This window comes from Colletotrichum aenigma (genome assembly GCF_013390185.1).
Source record: "Colletotrichum aenigma strain Cg56 chromosome Unknown KSG_Cg56_contig03, whole genome shotgun sequence".
Taxonomy (NCBI): domain Eukaryota; kingdom Fungi; phylum Ascomycota; class Sordariomycetes; order Glomerellales; family Glomerellaceae; genus Colletotrichum; species Colletotrichum aenigma.
The window spans coordinates 5,146,136-5,162,039 of NW_023500909.1; the positions used below are offsets into that span (position 1 = coordinate 5,146,136).

General features: G+C 49.9%; 3 protein-coding genes across 3 annotated transcripts; all 3 read right to left on the reverse strand.

Moving 5' to 3' along the window:
* Positions 1-5,635: 5,635 nt before the first annotated feature.
* Positions 5,636-7,117, reverse strand: DCW1-5 (Mannan endo-1,6-alpha-mannosidase DCW1; the record flags this gene model as incomplete). Its single annotated transcript, XM_037320596.1, has 3 exons — positions 5,636-6,813; positions 6,868-6,972; positions 7,030-7,117. 3 exons carry the CDS (start codon positions 7,115-7,117, stop codon positions 5,636-5,638), a joined length of 1,371 nt encoding a protein of 456 aa, XP_037182342.1.
* A 2,017-nt stretch (positions 7,118-9,134) lies between these two features.
* On the reverse strand, positions 9,135-10,022 carry CGCA056_v005345 (uncharacterized protein; the record flags this gene model as incomplete). Its single annotated transcript, XM_037320597.1, has 1 exon — positions 9,135-10,022. One exon carries the CDS (start codon positions 10,020-10,022, stop codon positions 9,135-9,137), a length of 888 nt encoding a protein of 295 aa, XP_037182341.1.
* A 912-nt stretch (positions 10,023-10,934) lies between these two features.
* Positions 10,935-11,822, reverse strand: CGCA056_v005346 (uncharacterized protein; the record flags this gene model as incomplete). Its single annotated transcript, XM_037320598.1, has 1 exon — positions 10,935-11,822. The coding sequence occupies one exon, from the start codon at positions 11,820-11,822 to the stop codon at positions 10,935-10,937; it is 888 nt and encodes a 295-aa protein (XP_037182340.1).
* Between the last annotated feature and the right edge of the window lie 4,082 nt (positions 11,823-15,904).

The following is a 15,904-nucleotide window of genomic DNA, read 5'->3' on the forward strand; positions in this document are numbered from 1 at the left end:
ATCTTATGTTTGTTGCCTGTTGTGATCTGTCGTCGGTAGGTGAGTCTAGTTTTTTAACTGCTCTGGTTGTCCTGGGTAGGTGATTTGCCTTCCCTCTCGTCATGCTTTTGTGAGGCTGTTTTTGTAGATCCTGATCTGTGGGGGTCTAGGTCTGTTCTTTATGATTCTCTAGGCTTATGCCTTTTCTTGGTAGTGAACTTAGCATTCGTCTTATTAGCATTCGTCCTATTTTATGCTGTTGTTATGTTGACATCTTATAGGGAACTAAGGACTAGGTCTAAAGACTGCAAGGTTGTCTTTAAACAGTACTATAGTCTATCTAATCATAATGGAGGTTGAGTAGATCTCATGGATAGGCTTGTTGTTATGTCTTCTGGGATAAAACTGGTAATCATGTTTTTCTCCTATGTGTTCCTTGTATTTGTCGTGGAAGCACTGGGGCCAGAAGAGGGTTTAGTGAAGCTGGTGGTTGCTTCTCAGTGCGGGATGATCTTTTATGTGTAGCTGAGGGGTGTAGCCTCAGTCTCGTTAGGCTGCTGAGGTGCTATAGAAGTGGCGTTATTGCTTATCTTGAAGCATGTTGATTCCTTGGTATCCTAGAAGTTGCTTGATTCTTCCTTCCTGGTCGTTAGGTTCCTCTTTGGAGCTGGAGTCGTCCACACTGGGGGTGAACCTATAGGCAATCTCTGTCTAAGTGCGTTATTAGGCAACGTTGCGAGGTTTATCTGAGTTATAGGAAGAGCTTTCTCCTTCTCTGAAAGTCTAGTTGTTGGTCATACTGAGGAGTTATTGTTCTATCAGAGGATCGTATTAGTGTTCTGGTTCTTCTTCTGATTCTTGTTATTAATATAGTTGTACTTATCTGTCGTCTTCTTGCTGGATTAGCTCTATTTCCTTCTTGATTTGTTGTTCTTTGTAGTGGAGTTGCTGGCTAGTTATGCAGGGGGTGATTAGTTCTAGTCGCTGAATTTATAGCATCTTATTGAGTTGTTCAACTGGTTTTCTAGCCACTTTGCTGTTGCTGGAATGCATTATTGCCAGGGTCCTAGGGCGAGTGTCTGGGATGGTTATATTATAACCAGACCGTCCAGGGTTGCTGTCCCTTAGGTAGTGTCCTGATATTTCTTTGTCTTTAAGGTGAATTCAGCAGTTATCGTCATAGCATCTGGTCCACGATTAGGATGCATATGAAACTTTTGCAATTATGTTGACTTATCGAGGTCGTTCTGCCACTGGCCTCCAGGGGAGCTTCTTAGGCTGTCTGCAGTCTTTAGCAATATAGCCTTGCTTATTACAGTTATAGCACTTAGGGTTCTAAGGTTTTTTGTTGTTAGGTTTGGTCATCATGCTGAGATCTATAGGTCTGCTGTGTTATCTATAGGCGGTGCTCTAGCAGGTGTTATTCCAGTTGTTGCAGGGTCTGTTGTTGTTCCGCTAGCTGTTAAACTTCTGTTGAGGCTGCTATTAGTACTTACATCCTGAATTTAGGTTTTGTTGTTTCTCTCCTTATTCCTTTCGTCGTTTATAGAGGCGGTTGTCAACCTTAATAGCATGTTCGACATAGGCGAGGAAACTAGGAGGTGTCTCCAGTTTGGCTATTTCATCTTTGACCTCATCCTTAAGTCCTTGATAAAAGGCAAAAACTTTGCTTTCGTTAGTTATGTGGAGTCTTGCAGCTAATCGCCTAAACTCTGCGGCGTAGAGCGTAGCTGACTTGGTTTGTTATAGGTGGGATAGGTCTCGCTCGGCCTGTCTTCGTTCATCAGGGTCAAGGAAGAGAGATTCTAGGGCCTTAATATAGCCTGTGAAGCTGAAGAAGATGTCCTTAACTTCTTGGCTGTATTTTTCGACAGGGTTGTCAAGCTATTCCTGTTGAAGGGGTTTGAACCAGGCAAGGGCTCATCCCTGAAGGAAGGTGGCTGCGTGTATAACGCGTTTGGTGTCGTTCTGGAAGGTGTTTATATGGAAGGCCTGGTAGGTTCAAACTTATACCAGGTGTCCTTTGAGTTGTCCTAGGGTCCTGTCGAAGGTGGAAGGCGTATTGAGCTTGAGGCGTTCTCATCCTTCGACTGGGGCGGATATGACGTTAGCGGCAGCTCGGAGGGTGGCGACTTCTTTCTCCAGATCCTGGTTCTTGCGGGCTTGTTCCTGGAGTTCGCTAAGGGCTGCAGCGTTCTGGTTGAATATTTCGCACATTGCCTTGAAGTCGCTATTGGTCTTGTTGAGCTGGCGCTTAAGTTCTTCGGTGTCGTCCTTGCTGTCTGAGTCATCCTTTATCTTCTGGTCTCCTAGTTCCTGGGCTAGGTTTTAGGTGGCTCGTCCTCCTGAAGTGGACGAGGATCCTAGGGTAGGCGACTTAACAGAGGCGTGGGAAGATATTATCGTTTGTTACTGTTAGTAGGAATCAATAGTCAACTTACTGAATAGGAGCAATCAAAGTGTTACGGTCAGCTATCTGACAGTAGGGTCTGCTAACAGAAGCTAGGGATTGATACGTTCTAACAGTACACTAGGTTGTGGTTATAGGTTGTAGTTTGTAGGCTGTAGTAGATCGGTTCTTCAGAGGCTAAGGTGATCAGTCTTAGACTTAATAAGTGATTTGCAGTGAAGGTAAGCTGAGAGTATCCGTGAGGATGAATACTAAGTTAATTGCTGAAGAGCTATAGAAGTCTGACTATAAGCCAGGCTCAGGGTCATACTATATATAAGTTCTGAACAGTACCCTTTACTCTATCACTGATCCCTTACCAGGTACCAGTGAGCGCTTATTAACTGTTGGTGAGCGCTCAGTAACTTCGACTGAGCGCTCAGTGATCCACACTGCCTGCTCAGTCTTATCTTATCATCACGTGACTTATATTATAGTTCTTCCGTCTCCGAGTGAGTCCCTGTTGTTCCCGTGATCCTGCAGTACAAATGTCCTGTCCTAGCCGCCCGACGCCCGAGTGGGTCGTTCAGCTGTTATCCTTGTTTACGGGTCGTAACAAGTAGCTATCTAGGAAGAGATAACACCCTTACGCTGGTTAGTAGATAGTTCTACTGGCCTGGTCAGTCGCACCTAGTATAGCGTTTCTGCTGTAACTGCGATAGTTATAGGCGTAGTTATATCTGGAGGGAACGTCGTAAGGGACTTTTGAAACCACTACTGATACTACAGCATATATAAAGCAACCTCGCTATAGATTTTATTACTAACCTTCCCCTTACAGATAAGGGCGAGAGATATCTTTAGGTAATTATCAACCGGCTAGGTAAAGGCGTAACCCTCAAGGCGATAGAAAGCATAGAAGCTGAAGCCTGCGCTGAATAATTCCTAAACTGCCACTTCAGGTTTCACAGCATCCCTACGTTAATTATAAGCAACAGAGGGAGCAACTAGATAAGCTGCTTCTAGCAGCAGTTCTGCAAGCTTTTGGGAATAGAGCAGCAGCTTAGCACCACCTACTACCTGCAGACTGATAGAGGCCTAGAGAGGATAAACCAGGAGATCTAGGCCTACCTATGCAACTATGCCACCTACTCACAGAAGGACTAGGCATATAACCTTCCAGCAGCTCAGCTAGCGCTTTGTAGCTGCAATAATAGCGCTATTAGGATGAGTAGCTTCTTCCTAGAGCATGGATACAACCTAGAGCCTATTAAGGTCAAGGAAGCAGGCCTAGCAAGCCCTGAGGGCACCTGTGAGGGCTAAGCACGCAAGTTAGTAACAAGGCTTTAAGATATGATGGATATAGCCTAATCAACCCTCGCCTCAACACAGTAACGCTATGAGGAGCTGGCTAATAGGAAGCGCCAGCCTACAGAGAGACTAGAAGTAGGCGACAAAGTCTGGCTTCACATAGGGTATTATAGATCCCCTAAGCCTTATAAGAAACTAGATTAGTTACACCATAAGTATATAGTTACAAAGGTTATCTCACTATATATAGTAGAGCTTAATATACCAGCAGCTATATACCTACGCTTCTATATAGATATCCTAAAGCGCGCAGGTAACAACCCCTTACCTAGTTAAACGTTAGATGATAAGCAGCCGCCACTAATTATAGACGATAAAGGCGAAGAGACCTAGAGTGTAGAGAGTATTAACGCTGCTACCTAGAAGCGTTAAGGGCGCAGGCGACGCTGCAAAGTTCTAGTTAAGTAGGAAGGATATACAGAGAGGACCTAGGAGCCTGTTGAGACGCTCTAGGGGACAGAATCAATAGAGGCTTACGAACGCTGTTATGGCTCTGCGATAGAGCACGATAGAGACCCAGCCTTAGCGCCGCAGGCGCGCCGCTGGAGGGGAGCAGGGGGGTGATGTCACAGGCTAGAGCCTGGATTGATATCTCCAGCTTCGCCGGAGCAGTTACTGAGATCCAGCTCCGTTGGACCTACTATTCTGCCGCAGTACGCCGCCTAACCCGGCCTGCTTCACCGCTGTTAGGTGCCTACTCTTATAAAGTCCTTTCTTCCTTCTTCAGCTTAGAATAGTTAATCGACAGCACCTCTATGTTGAACAAGCCTAGGGGCCAGCCCCTTACAATAATAAATTAGAGGTTTATTTAGATTCTTTTTTATATTTAGGAAAATATTATCTATATTAAATTATTATATTTTAAAATTAAATTAAATAGCTAAAGCTACTATAATATAAAATAATTTTATAATAAAAGTTGTGCATGGCATCGCAATAATGGCAAAAGAGAATGCGGGTTGCAGACGCTTCTGGGCCATGTGAACATTGCTTTTCGGTAGACGAGTCCACGCGCTTCCAGCATTCCGGGCATAGGCCTTGGCGCAGGCGATGCCTATGACGCAAACTTTTCAACTTCTTTCTGCCGTCATCTTGGAGACGGAAAGTCTTGAAAGCTGCAACTTGCCGCCGTAATTGAAGGTCAAATATTGACCTGAACAGTCGTTGTAGCCCTGAAGGCTTCCATTCTGGCGTTTGCTTTTCTTCTGCTGTTCCATAGTTCTCAGCAAATGCGCCTCTCAGAGATAGTTGGAAAATCAGGCTGCATGTCTGTCGGAAAAGAAGAAGCTCTTCAGGCTTGAGGTGAAGCATGATTTCGATGAGGAGTTCTCAGGGCATCCAGTGAATGGTGGAGTTGGGCTGGTTTTTGTTTCTGCGATCCTCCCAGCCCGTTGTATACGTGTAAGCTGTAGCATGGCTGTCAAAAGTGCAGACATCTTTGCGATATTTGACGCACCTTTTCTCGGGATACGCCGTCTTTTCTCGCAAGGACATTGTGGCCAGCGGTTTTGTGAGTTGACTCTGATGCATGCTGGTATCTCGTGCGTGGAAGTGCGAAATAGGAGCAGCTCGAGGCAATGGTATTCCCGTTGAAGCAACCTTTATGAGCAGTCGAGTTTTCAACGATCCACATGGAACCTAGTTGAGGTGCCAGCCAGAAAGGTTGTGGGCACTAACAAAAAAAAGGAGCCTCGCCCTTTGGTTTGCAGTACCAGATACGGTGTCAGAGTAGAATCACAGCCACGAAAGACACGAAGGACGTCTGAGACGATGCTCCGTGCCATGCTGAAGTATGCCCCAGGAGTACGATTCTCTGGGTCGCCAGGATGTGAAATTCATTTGATGTTGTATTCATCCGAAAGAAAAGGAAATTGGTATATGGAAACATGAAAGAGTCTAAAGAACCATGAAAACCGTGCCTGCAACAACACTACCCGTTACTAGGATAGTCAAAATAGCCGCTCCGGCCTTGTCTGCAGTAGTAATCGCCGACGGGGCCTTCGTCCCTGAGCCGTCACTCTTTCCTCCAGTGACATCGCCCGAAGAGTTTCCTCCCGTGTTGGCAGTGACGGGTGCATCTGCCGACGAAACGAGGTTGTACATGATGATCTGCAGCGAGTTCATCTGGGGACCGACACCAACCAAGCCATCGAAGGTGTTGTTCAGCCAGGAGAAGCCGCAGGCCGTACCCGCATGACCCTTAAAGCCCGAAGCCGGAGATCCCGAACATGCCGTAGCTGCCGCCTGTGCACTGGACAGCAGCAGAGGTTGAATGGTGTCGGTGGTGTATGAAGCCACCTGCATCGTGGCGGCCATCCATCTGCTGAGATATCCCTTGAAACTCTGTGCATCTTGACTGCACTGCGCCGTTGGTTCGCAGTACGCTTCGTAGAGAATGTTGTTCTGGACGAACGCGGTCGTGATGTCGGTGAGCATCTCGTCAACGCGCGTCTTCCACGTGTCGCTTTCCGTGATGTTGTACATGACGGCCGCGCCGTACAGGAAGATGCCGGCGTTGTAGGACCACTTCGTGCTATCGGTGGAGCTGGGACATGATCCCTCGAAATGAACACCGTCGAGAATCTCGTGGTTGCTCGTAATCAAACCGACGCTTGTTTCCCAATCCCAGACCTTCTCGGCCCAATCGGAGTAGGTGGTGTTGCCGGTGTAGCGAGCCAGGCGGGCGGCCACGTTGAAGAAGCATCCGTTCGAAATCGAGTTCTTGTAATCGTATCCGGCGTTCCACGTGAAAATCTGCCATCGCACGCCACCGCCGCAGTTTCCTGTGTCCCATCGACTGACGTATTCGTTGAAGACTGCTTGTACTAGTGCAAGCCATTGTGGTTCGCCGTCTGGGGGATTCGGGTACTTGTGTTCCGCTGCTGACATGGCAGCCATCGCCCAGAAGCCCTGATCGTCATTTCCTTCTGTCAAAGTTTGGTTTTGGGGCATATAATCATTATCGTCACCGACTTGATGCAGCAAAGCTTGTGTCGTGATCGTGTTGTAGGAGTCGTCGCCTGTGAGCCACCAATAATCAACCAGCGTGCCAAACATGGCACCAGCCTCCCACCCTAGAACGCATTACAATCAGCTTTGAAATAACTTCAACAGTCATAAAATCTTACAGTAGTAAGGATCTGGCAGATTTCCTGGTGTGTCGCCAGTGTTATTTCCTGTGTAATATTTCACCAATCCATACGCAATTGTGCCCGCGGCGCTCTTGATTGAATCTGTAGGAAGTCAGCAACCATTTCTTCTCAATAGAATTTCCCTCACGGAGAACTCACCATCGTCGGTGAATGTTACGTCGATGGCATTTACCGCTGTCGCCAAACCCAGACCCGCCGTCAATGTCGATAATGTTGTCGGCTTCATCTTGACTGTGTTGGCTGGCTTGTGCCCAGGATGCCAAGGCGAAAACTAAAGTGAGTTCGGTTGAGCAAAGGCTTGAATCGATGTCGCGATCGCTTGGTACCTTGGCATCGACGACGACTGGGCTCAAAAAAGGCCGCCAGGACCGCCAAGATGGGCAGAAGGGTCGCTCGAGTTAAAAGGGAGCTTCAAGGGGCTGTGCAAACGCGGGTCCAATTTCGACCTCTCCACCGCTGACGTTTGCAACCCACAACTTCAACATGCAACTGGATGACAAACAATGAATATCGGATCCAACTTTTTCAAAACAAGCCGAGCATATTTTTCACTCCTGTCTGAAATTTGCATCTTCAATCTTGAGGGAAGATCTCAAGTTCCGGGAGTCGCCCAATGGCACCCCAGCCTTATGTGCCTGCTGCAGACTTTGTTCATGTTTATGGCGCAACAATGCAAGTGGATTTGCCCGTGGGTTCCCTCCATATCGTGAATCCACTGCCTGGTTACCGCCCAACACCAAGTGGAAAGATGTTCTCCAGAAGTTATGCACCGAGTATCCGTATCACTCGGCAACTAGATCCGTCGCCTTTCCCCGGATTGGAACGATGATCAAACGTGCGGACGAAGCTGCGAACTCGTGGATTTGTGACTGCAGATTACGTGCGCCTTTTGAAGGGCCGCGAGGCACAAGACAGAAAACTTCCGGTCCGCTCGGACTTAGCGTCGTTGGCCCCCCGGGTGGTGGGGTGATCTTCCTTGCGATGACGATCCGGCCCCATTCCATCGCCCAGAATTAGATCGTCAGTGGCAGAAGCTGTGGACTAGTTGTGGGGAAACGGTTGACTGACGCGTCTCAGGCTCTCCCAGCACGCGATGCGATGGATAGGGGTAAGCGGCTATCTTCCGGGACAAGTTCCAGCCCCTGCCGTTTCCCTGGATATTTCGACGAATTTTCAGCCGGGCAGTGCATGTTGGCTCGCCGGAACATGTCCTGGTTGTCTTGGAAGTCGTGTGTTTTCTTGATTGGCTCTCTGTTTGGCTGTAGGAAAGCTGTTGTTCTATTGGCTGGAAAAGGTGGATTCTACCAAATTGAGTACAAGATCCAACGCACAATTCAATGGAACCGGACATGGCGGAGGACCCAAAGGATTGGGGGTAGTCGAGAGATTCATATCTTATTGGTCTTCCTTTGAAGTTCGTGTCCAGAACTACCCGCAGTTTAGCCGTTTCCCATCTTTCCTTGGGAGAATCACCTACGCTATTACAGACAAGGTATTAGAAGGGCAGTGGGGTCCCGGATTTCAATCTCCCTCCGAAACCTTGTTCCCGGGAGCCGCAGAGAATTCGATGATGGCCATGCAGGCTTGGAAGTCTTGAATTTAACAAAATGCCGAGCCTACTTGTGCTATTTCTGTTTGTGATGTATGATCCTAGCAATAATAAATGACACTCGTCTCAAGCAACTTAGCCCCCATCACGAGCGCCCCCTTCACAAGGCTGTCCATCGACCTCCTTTTTCATGATTGGGGGTGTGATGAGACTAGAATTTGAGGATCAGGCAGCGGATTGGTTTGTTCACAGCCACCTCCATAAAAGCAGGATCAGCACGAAGGATTGGAACGCTGCAGCGCACCAGCTCATCAGGAGTTGTGACTTTCTTTTGCAAACCCTAAACTTGATGTCTTGAATAGGAAAGCGTTTCTGTGGCCCGGCAGGATACCTGCATGTCCTCGAGAACCCTTTTCTCGTATTGACGACCCGATGACAAATAAGATTTGGAGGCTGCGACTGGTGGAATTCAACACTTTGCTTGCTAAAATGGTCGATCTTTGGCATATGCGGTCAAGACTATTCCAGTTTCAGTCACAGTCTGCCAGCATTGCATTCCCTCGAGAGCCAGAAGGATCTCATTTTTGACTTAATGTATCAGTGGAAACCATTCAGACGCAAATTATGAATTGAAATCAATCTAGGGATAATAGAGCTTAACAGAGACTTATCGGCATGGGTATCAAGTAGCCACTCAGTTGGTCGACAAGCCGTAACCCCAAGTCGAAACTGCTCTTTGGTTCTGATAATCGGGTGCACCCTTTCCTTCCACAATGCGTACATCTTCAACGCTGACGATGTCGAGCTCGGCCAATCGAGCGGCCACGTGATGCAGTGTGGGCAACTCATCGAAACCGAGGGCCTCAAAGTGGATCTTCGCGTCCTTCGCCTTGAACATGCGCTCCAACTTGAAGCACTCAGGAGACGGGGCCGGGGAGACCGTGGCGTACTCGACATCAGCGACACCCGGGCGGCCGGTGCGAGGGATGTACTTGAAGCAAAGAACATCCTGGCCGGGTCTTGCGGGCTCAGGAGGCGCCACCTCCAGCTTCAGACCGGAGATCTTGACCTCTCCAAATTGATTGCCTTCCCAGCCCATCGAAAGGCTCCAGTCTCCTGAGGCTTCAACGTTGTCGTCCTGATCCAGTGTCGCGAAGAGCTTCGGGTAGCCCAGCTCCTCTCTGCCGCTGAGGATGGGGTCCGGGAGGTTCTCAAACAGGACGCTGAGATATTTGCCCTGAACGGTTTCGGTCTTGCCCTGGCAGATGACATTGTGAATGTAAAGGCCGGAGTGGTTGTATCCGCGGCCAGCCAGCCAGGGAAGGTTGCCGAGAGAGGTAAAGGAGATGGACGCTTCCGCAAGACCCTCCACCACGTTCTCCGCGTCGATTTGGAAGCATGGTCGGGGAAGTAGGGCGACCAACTGGTCGACCGGGGCTTTGAAAGTAACGGTGCAGGTTTTGGTGTTGACCTGATCCCAACCTAGGAGCGGTTGGTTGCCCTTAGCGTCTTGCCGGGGTCCTGGGCAAGGGCCGTAGCCCAAGGGCATGCGCGAGAAGTTTCTTCCTGTCGTGATGACCATATCTGGTGTTTTCCTACGATATATGAGGTGGCGACGATTTCTTTTCCTTTGACGAATGAAGTTGAATTAGGGGAATGATTTGCTTGGCGGGTGGGCAGAAGAAAACGTTCGTCTGACGGGCAACTTGATCAAGGATTAATGACGATGACATGTGACAAATGCGTCCGAGCCTGCGTTTAAAACGAGATCGATCCTCCAATTTCAGACTGCATTTGCAGAAAATGCAAACCCTTGGGCCTCCTGTCCTGAGCGGTGCAGGCAGCGGAGGAATCTCACCGACAGTCATCCGCCGGAAGTCCGTGATGGGAAACGGAGCAAAGGGGGCTTCCTCAGCCTCCAGACTCGATGTCTTGCGATAATCTACAATTGTTTTTCGGTGTCGCAGATGCTAATTTTTGAACAACTATGCAAAGAATGGAAGTGTAGAACTATGATCGCCACAATGATTGGCAGTTAACATGAGACATCAGACCAGACCAAAATTAGAGACATTCAGCGATTGCCCGCCTCACATTTCTGATACTGAGTTGTGCCACGAAAGATGTGCGTGGTCATCATGGCAAGCCCAGAATGTTGAGTCTTTATCGATTCCAGGCTCTGTAACTTCGGGGGAGATCTACGGCTTCTGACTGTTGTTGTTGTTGTTGTTGTTGTTATATTTAACGCCGTGGCGGCAAAGGGCGCAGCCGCCCTTGCGGCCGACCTCCCGAGGGGTATATGGCGTGGAGGGCCGCAGGCTCTAGCAACATACTCTATAGTACACGCCTCTTCCTAACGTCCTCCAAGTCTTGCCCGAAGGCCACTATGTGTTCTATCCGTCCCTAGTTCCCGCTGGTTCCCTAGTTCCGTTGTGATTATCAGGTCCTCTACGAGGAGGGGGTCGTTACTAGGGACTAGGTCTTAACCTAGGCCCTAGTACCGCGGGCAGATCTTCTGGAAGAAGTCTGTCACGGAGAGAAAGGCCTGGAAGCCTTCAGGATCAGTGATTAACCCCTTATAGTACCGCTCAAGAGATCCTATAGGACCTATAGGTTCATGTGGACTAGAAGGGTGGAGGGTAGGCCACTGAAGCCTCCTCACAAGGGTCTTTTGGCAGTAGACTAGATGGTCTACCTCCTTTGCCTCCCCGCAGGAGCAGGTAAGCAGTGCTTCTGTATGGTTGAAGCGTTGGTGGTATTGTTCGAAGTCTCCATGGCCTGATCGAGCCGCTAGGAGATGATGTAGTATAGCCCGTGGCAGGGCTAGTTCAGGAGGGCAAGCGAGGGTAGCCTTGAGCCCTAGTTGGGTATAACGGGGTGTTGCCTCTCGCTTCCACCACTTCCTATATTGGCGTCGTATGCGCTCTTTAGCAAGCCGTTTGATCCCTGATAGGGTAGCCAGTTGGCCCCTAGGGACTGGCAGGGTTGTACCCTCTTTAGCTAAGCTGTCTGCTTCCTCGTTTCCTCTAATGCCTTGATGCCCTGGGGACCAGTGGATTTGTATGTCGTATATCCTAGCTGCCTCTTGGATCTCAAGGAAGGCAGCTTGTGAGGAGTTTGGGGCTATGCCTCGGATCCCTTGGATAACACTGGTATTATCGATACAGATGTGTATAGGCTGGCCCTGGGAGGTAAGGAGGGCCTGTCGGAGCCCTGCCCTCGCCCCTTCAGCCTCACCATCAAATACTTCTGCTAGGCCGAGGCGGCCGCAGCCCTGGGCTATACGTTTGTTCTTGCGGTAGATAACGAAGCCAAAGCCTGTAGCACCATCAGGGGCTTTAGAGCCATCTGAGTAGATAATGGTATGCTCTTTTGGCACCATCTTCAGCCAGGCCTGGAAGATCCTAGCTGCTACTTCCTTCGTCTGTGTGACTATAGGGCTGTAAGACCCTGAGGGGTAATGCGGCTCTAGGAGTGCTGGCCTTGGGCACTTAGGTAAGAGGCCAGCTGTTCTTTGAAGCCTGGTTTGCTGTCGCCCTGGCTGTAGGAGTCTTGGGACTAGGGGATGCTGTTGGTCAACCTTCTGTAGGCGTGTAGCAAAGCGTAGTCGCGCCGCCTCAAGGGCTACCTCTGCTGTAGGTAGGCCAGCATCTCGGATGAGGCTGCTTGTTGGTGTGGTCCTCCAGACAGGTAGGATAGCCCTTGCTGCTGCTGTGATAACCTTTCTAACTCTGCAGGCTAGGCCCTTCTGTCCTGTACCAACTGTAGCTATCTGTAAAGCAGTGCTACTGCTGGTATTGATGCTGCTGTTTAAGGCTGGCCTGGTCAGGCCTGCATACCAGGTCTCTGCTCCATATAGGGCTATTGGGAGGATGCAAGCAATAGCTGCTTTCCGGACTGCAGCTGCTGGGAGCCCCCCTTTAGTGTTTGTAAGGTGCCATAGGAACTGGGCTACCTTCTTTGCTGCTGCTACCTTTGTTTCCACATGGTATTGGAAGGTGAGTCTCTTATCAAACCAGACCCCTAGCCATCGTATAGGCTTAGTTGAGGCCTTAATAGTTAGTTCTCCTGCCTGTATATCTGGTAGGTCTCTTGACTGGTTATGTTTCCTGCTAAAGTGTATTGCTTCGCATTTAGCTGGGTCGAATGCAACCTTATTGTCAGTACCCCAGTTGAGGATACTAGTGATCTCCTGGCCTAGGGCTGTAGCATTCTCTTCTAGCGAAGGGCTGGTAGCTATTAGGCTGATATCATCTGCATAGCCAAACCGTAGCTTCTGATCATCAGCTAGGATATCAGCTATATAGAGCAGGAAGAGGATAGGTGATAGCGGAGAACCTTGCGGTAGCCCACATGATAGAGGGAAGTCCTCTGTAGTGGTATCCTCTAGCCTGACCCGAGCTGTTCGGCTAGAGGTGAAGGTGAAGATCAGTCTGATCAGGCTACTAGGCCAGCCCTGCTGTCGTAGCCTAATAACAAGTCGGTTTCGTAGAACGGAGTCAAACGCCCCCTTAACGTCCATTGTTGCCAGCGTAGCAGTGAGCCCTGTATCTAGAGCCCTCTCGATCTCATGGGTTAGACAGGTGGTCAGGTCAACTGCTGCCCTCCCTGGTAGGGCTCCAACCTGTTGTGGGCTGGCAACCCCTTCTAGGATAGTAAGGTAGGCCATCCTCTTTGCTATCAGCCGCTCTAAGCCTTTGCCTAAGCAGGACAACAGAGATATTGGGCGCCAAGACCCAGTCTTAGAGAAGTCTGTTTTCCCTGGCTTCTGGATCATAACAATTTCCGCATTACGGAAGGGTCTAGGAAAATAGCCTACTTGAACGCAGGCCTGGAAGAGCTGATGTATAGGCTTAGCTACTAATCCCCAGGTGCATTATAGCAACTTTGTAGTAATCCTATCAGTCCCAGGGGTTGTAGTTTTCGTCAGAGTAGCCTGGCGTACTTCCTCTATGCTAACTGTATTCTGCCAGGGTATAATACGACTTATAACCACTGGGGTAGCAAAAGGGTTCCCAGGTAGGTCATCTGTAGCACTAAATCGCTCTAGTAGAGCCTTCTGCAGGGCTTGGGCTTTATCGTAGGTATTGCTGATCGTCTGCCCTTCCACTATCAGAGGCGGAGCTTTGACTGCTAGGCTAGACTTCCGCCAGCCTATAATTTTATATAGGTCTTGGTCTGTCTTAGCCTCTTCGATCTTAGCAGTCCAGTAGGTGCGTTTCGCCCTTCTCACAGTTGTTAGGAAGACCTTTTGCTCCTCTAGAGTCGGGGGAGGTATAACCAGCCCAGGTTCTTGGGCCTGTTGGCGCCTAGCCTTAATAGCAGCTCGATGGGCTTCTGAGCACTCTTCTGTCCACCAGGGGGCTCCCCTACCCTGATTAGACTGTCTCTTGCCTACAGCTTGAATAGCTGTAGAGAGGAGGCTGACTAGTTGGGTAGCTAGGGTGTCTATTTCCGCCGGAGTAGGTACATCCCCTAAGGTAGGTAGGGCTGGGATCCCCACCTTTACCAAGTCGGCAAGCCGAAGCAGGGCTGAGTCTGAGATAAAGAAGTGGCTAGTCTGATGTCTCTGTTCCTGGGGCTTACCTATAGGTAAAATTGACGTGGTGGCTTGGTGATCAGCCCCTGGGTGTAGGTGTGGGCTGACATAGGCTTCAGCATAGGGGATATTTGAGAAGGTTAGGTCGAGGGTATGCCCATGAGTATGGGTAGGGGCCCCAGCTTCTCCAATAAACGACAGAGTGTGGACTTCAGCCCACTCTGCAATATCGTCGCCCCGGTTCCAGCTAGGGGTCCCAGGCTCCCAAGAGGAGTGGCGGGCATTCAGATCCCCAGCAATAAATGCTCTCTCTGGTGGTTGATAACCCAGTAGAGCAGTAGTTGTGTGGTTTATAGGCTCACCTGGCGGCCTATATATATTAATAATAGTAAAGTCGCCAGCTTCCACCCATAGGATATCTCTTGATTGGGTAGGTCTTTGTTGCTGTATTTGCAGCCGTAGACCTTTGCATGTGTAGGTCATAACCCTAGGCCTTGTGTCTCTGCTGTTCCAGAAGTCAACTGGTACGTAGGAGTTAAAGCCTGGGTGTGTGTTAATCTGCATCTTATCTCTATAGCCTACCCAGGGTTCCTGGATCAGGACTATATCGATCTGATCTGCCCAGCAGAGCTCTAGAAGAGCTGTATGAGCTGGGCTTCTCTTCCCCACGTTACACTGGGCGACCCGTAGTACCTGTGGGGTAGCCATTCTAAGCCTACTGCTCTGAGTCGAGGTCGAGGTGTGTGTAGGCATTAATAACGTTATAGTCAGGCTTCTGTGCTACCCTCTGGCTCCTGCTGCTGCTTGGGAGGGGGCAGATAGGGCGGTTAGTTGGGGGGAGGGCTTCAGCGTCTTCAGCCTCATCTTCATCCATGTTACTGCTCCTAGCTACACTAGCAGTATCTGCAACAATAATTGAGTCTTGTGTGGGCGTGAGGGGTTGAGGGCGCTTAGTTGTTGGCTGTTGCCCCTGTGTGCTTGGCCTATCCTCAGCTTGCTGCGTTCTGCCTGGGGAGCAGGCCTGGCTTGCTATGAGATCGTCGAACGCCTTCTCTCCAACCTTCTGGATCCCTCGCCGTTCCTTCCGGGTTGGGATAGTCAGGTTTCCATTAATCAGTAGAGGCCTAGCTGGGCAGTCTGCGTGGCTTGCTGGATAGGGCCCATGACAGTTAGCACACTTAGCCCTAGCTAAGCAGACCCCAGCCTCATGAGTATCTAAGGATCTGCTGCAGTTCTTGCAGAGGGGTTTCCGGGTGCAGTAGCGGTTTGAGTGAAAGCCCTGGCAACCAGGGGAGTGTCGTTTGGGGATATTCTTCCTCGGGGGGAGCAGACGGGCAGGGCCTGACTGTCCAAACAGGCGGAAGCCTTCCTTAACCTCTTGAGGGAGGGCGATAATCAGACTTTGTGTAGCTGTAGCTAGATCAGGGCTGCCCTGGGTTGGGCGCCAGGAGAGGAGTCTTTGTTTTGTCTTTAGGAAGACCTCTTCCTCTATTTCAGATTCCATACTAACCCTACTGCCGTCAAGGCTAGTAAAGTAGAGGGGGCAGAATGGGACGATGTACTGATGCCACTTAGTAGGCACCTCAACCTTCTCAGCTGTGAGACAGCTTTTGATCTCAGGGGCTCTCTGTAGAAGTAGGGCCTGGATCTCCTTGTTTTGGGGCTGGAGTGAGAAGCCTGTAGCAGTGTGACGGACCTCAACTAGGTCTTGCGGCTGTAGGTTGAGCTCCTTTGTTACTACCATCTTAACTGAGTGGGGGGCTAGGGTTCTGGAGGCAGGGATATGTTCTGCAGGGAGCCGAACTAGTAGGCGGAGGTCCTGGGTCTGTTTTGGCTGGTTTATAGAGCTTATAGCCCGCCGGCCTGTTGTTCGGTTCGACCCAGGGCCGGGGCCGGGGCCGGGGCTGCTTGCCGTGGGGCCACCA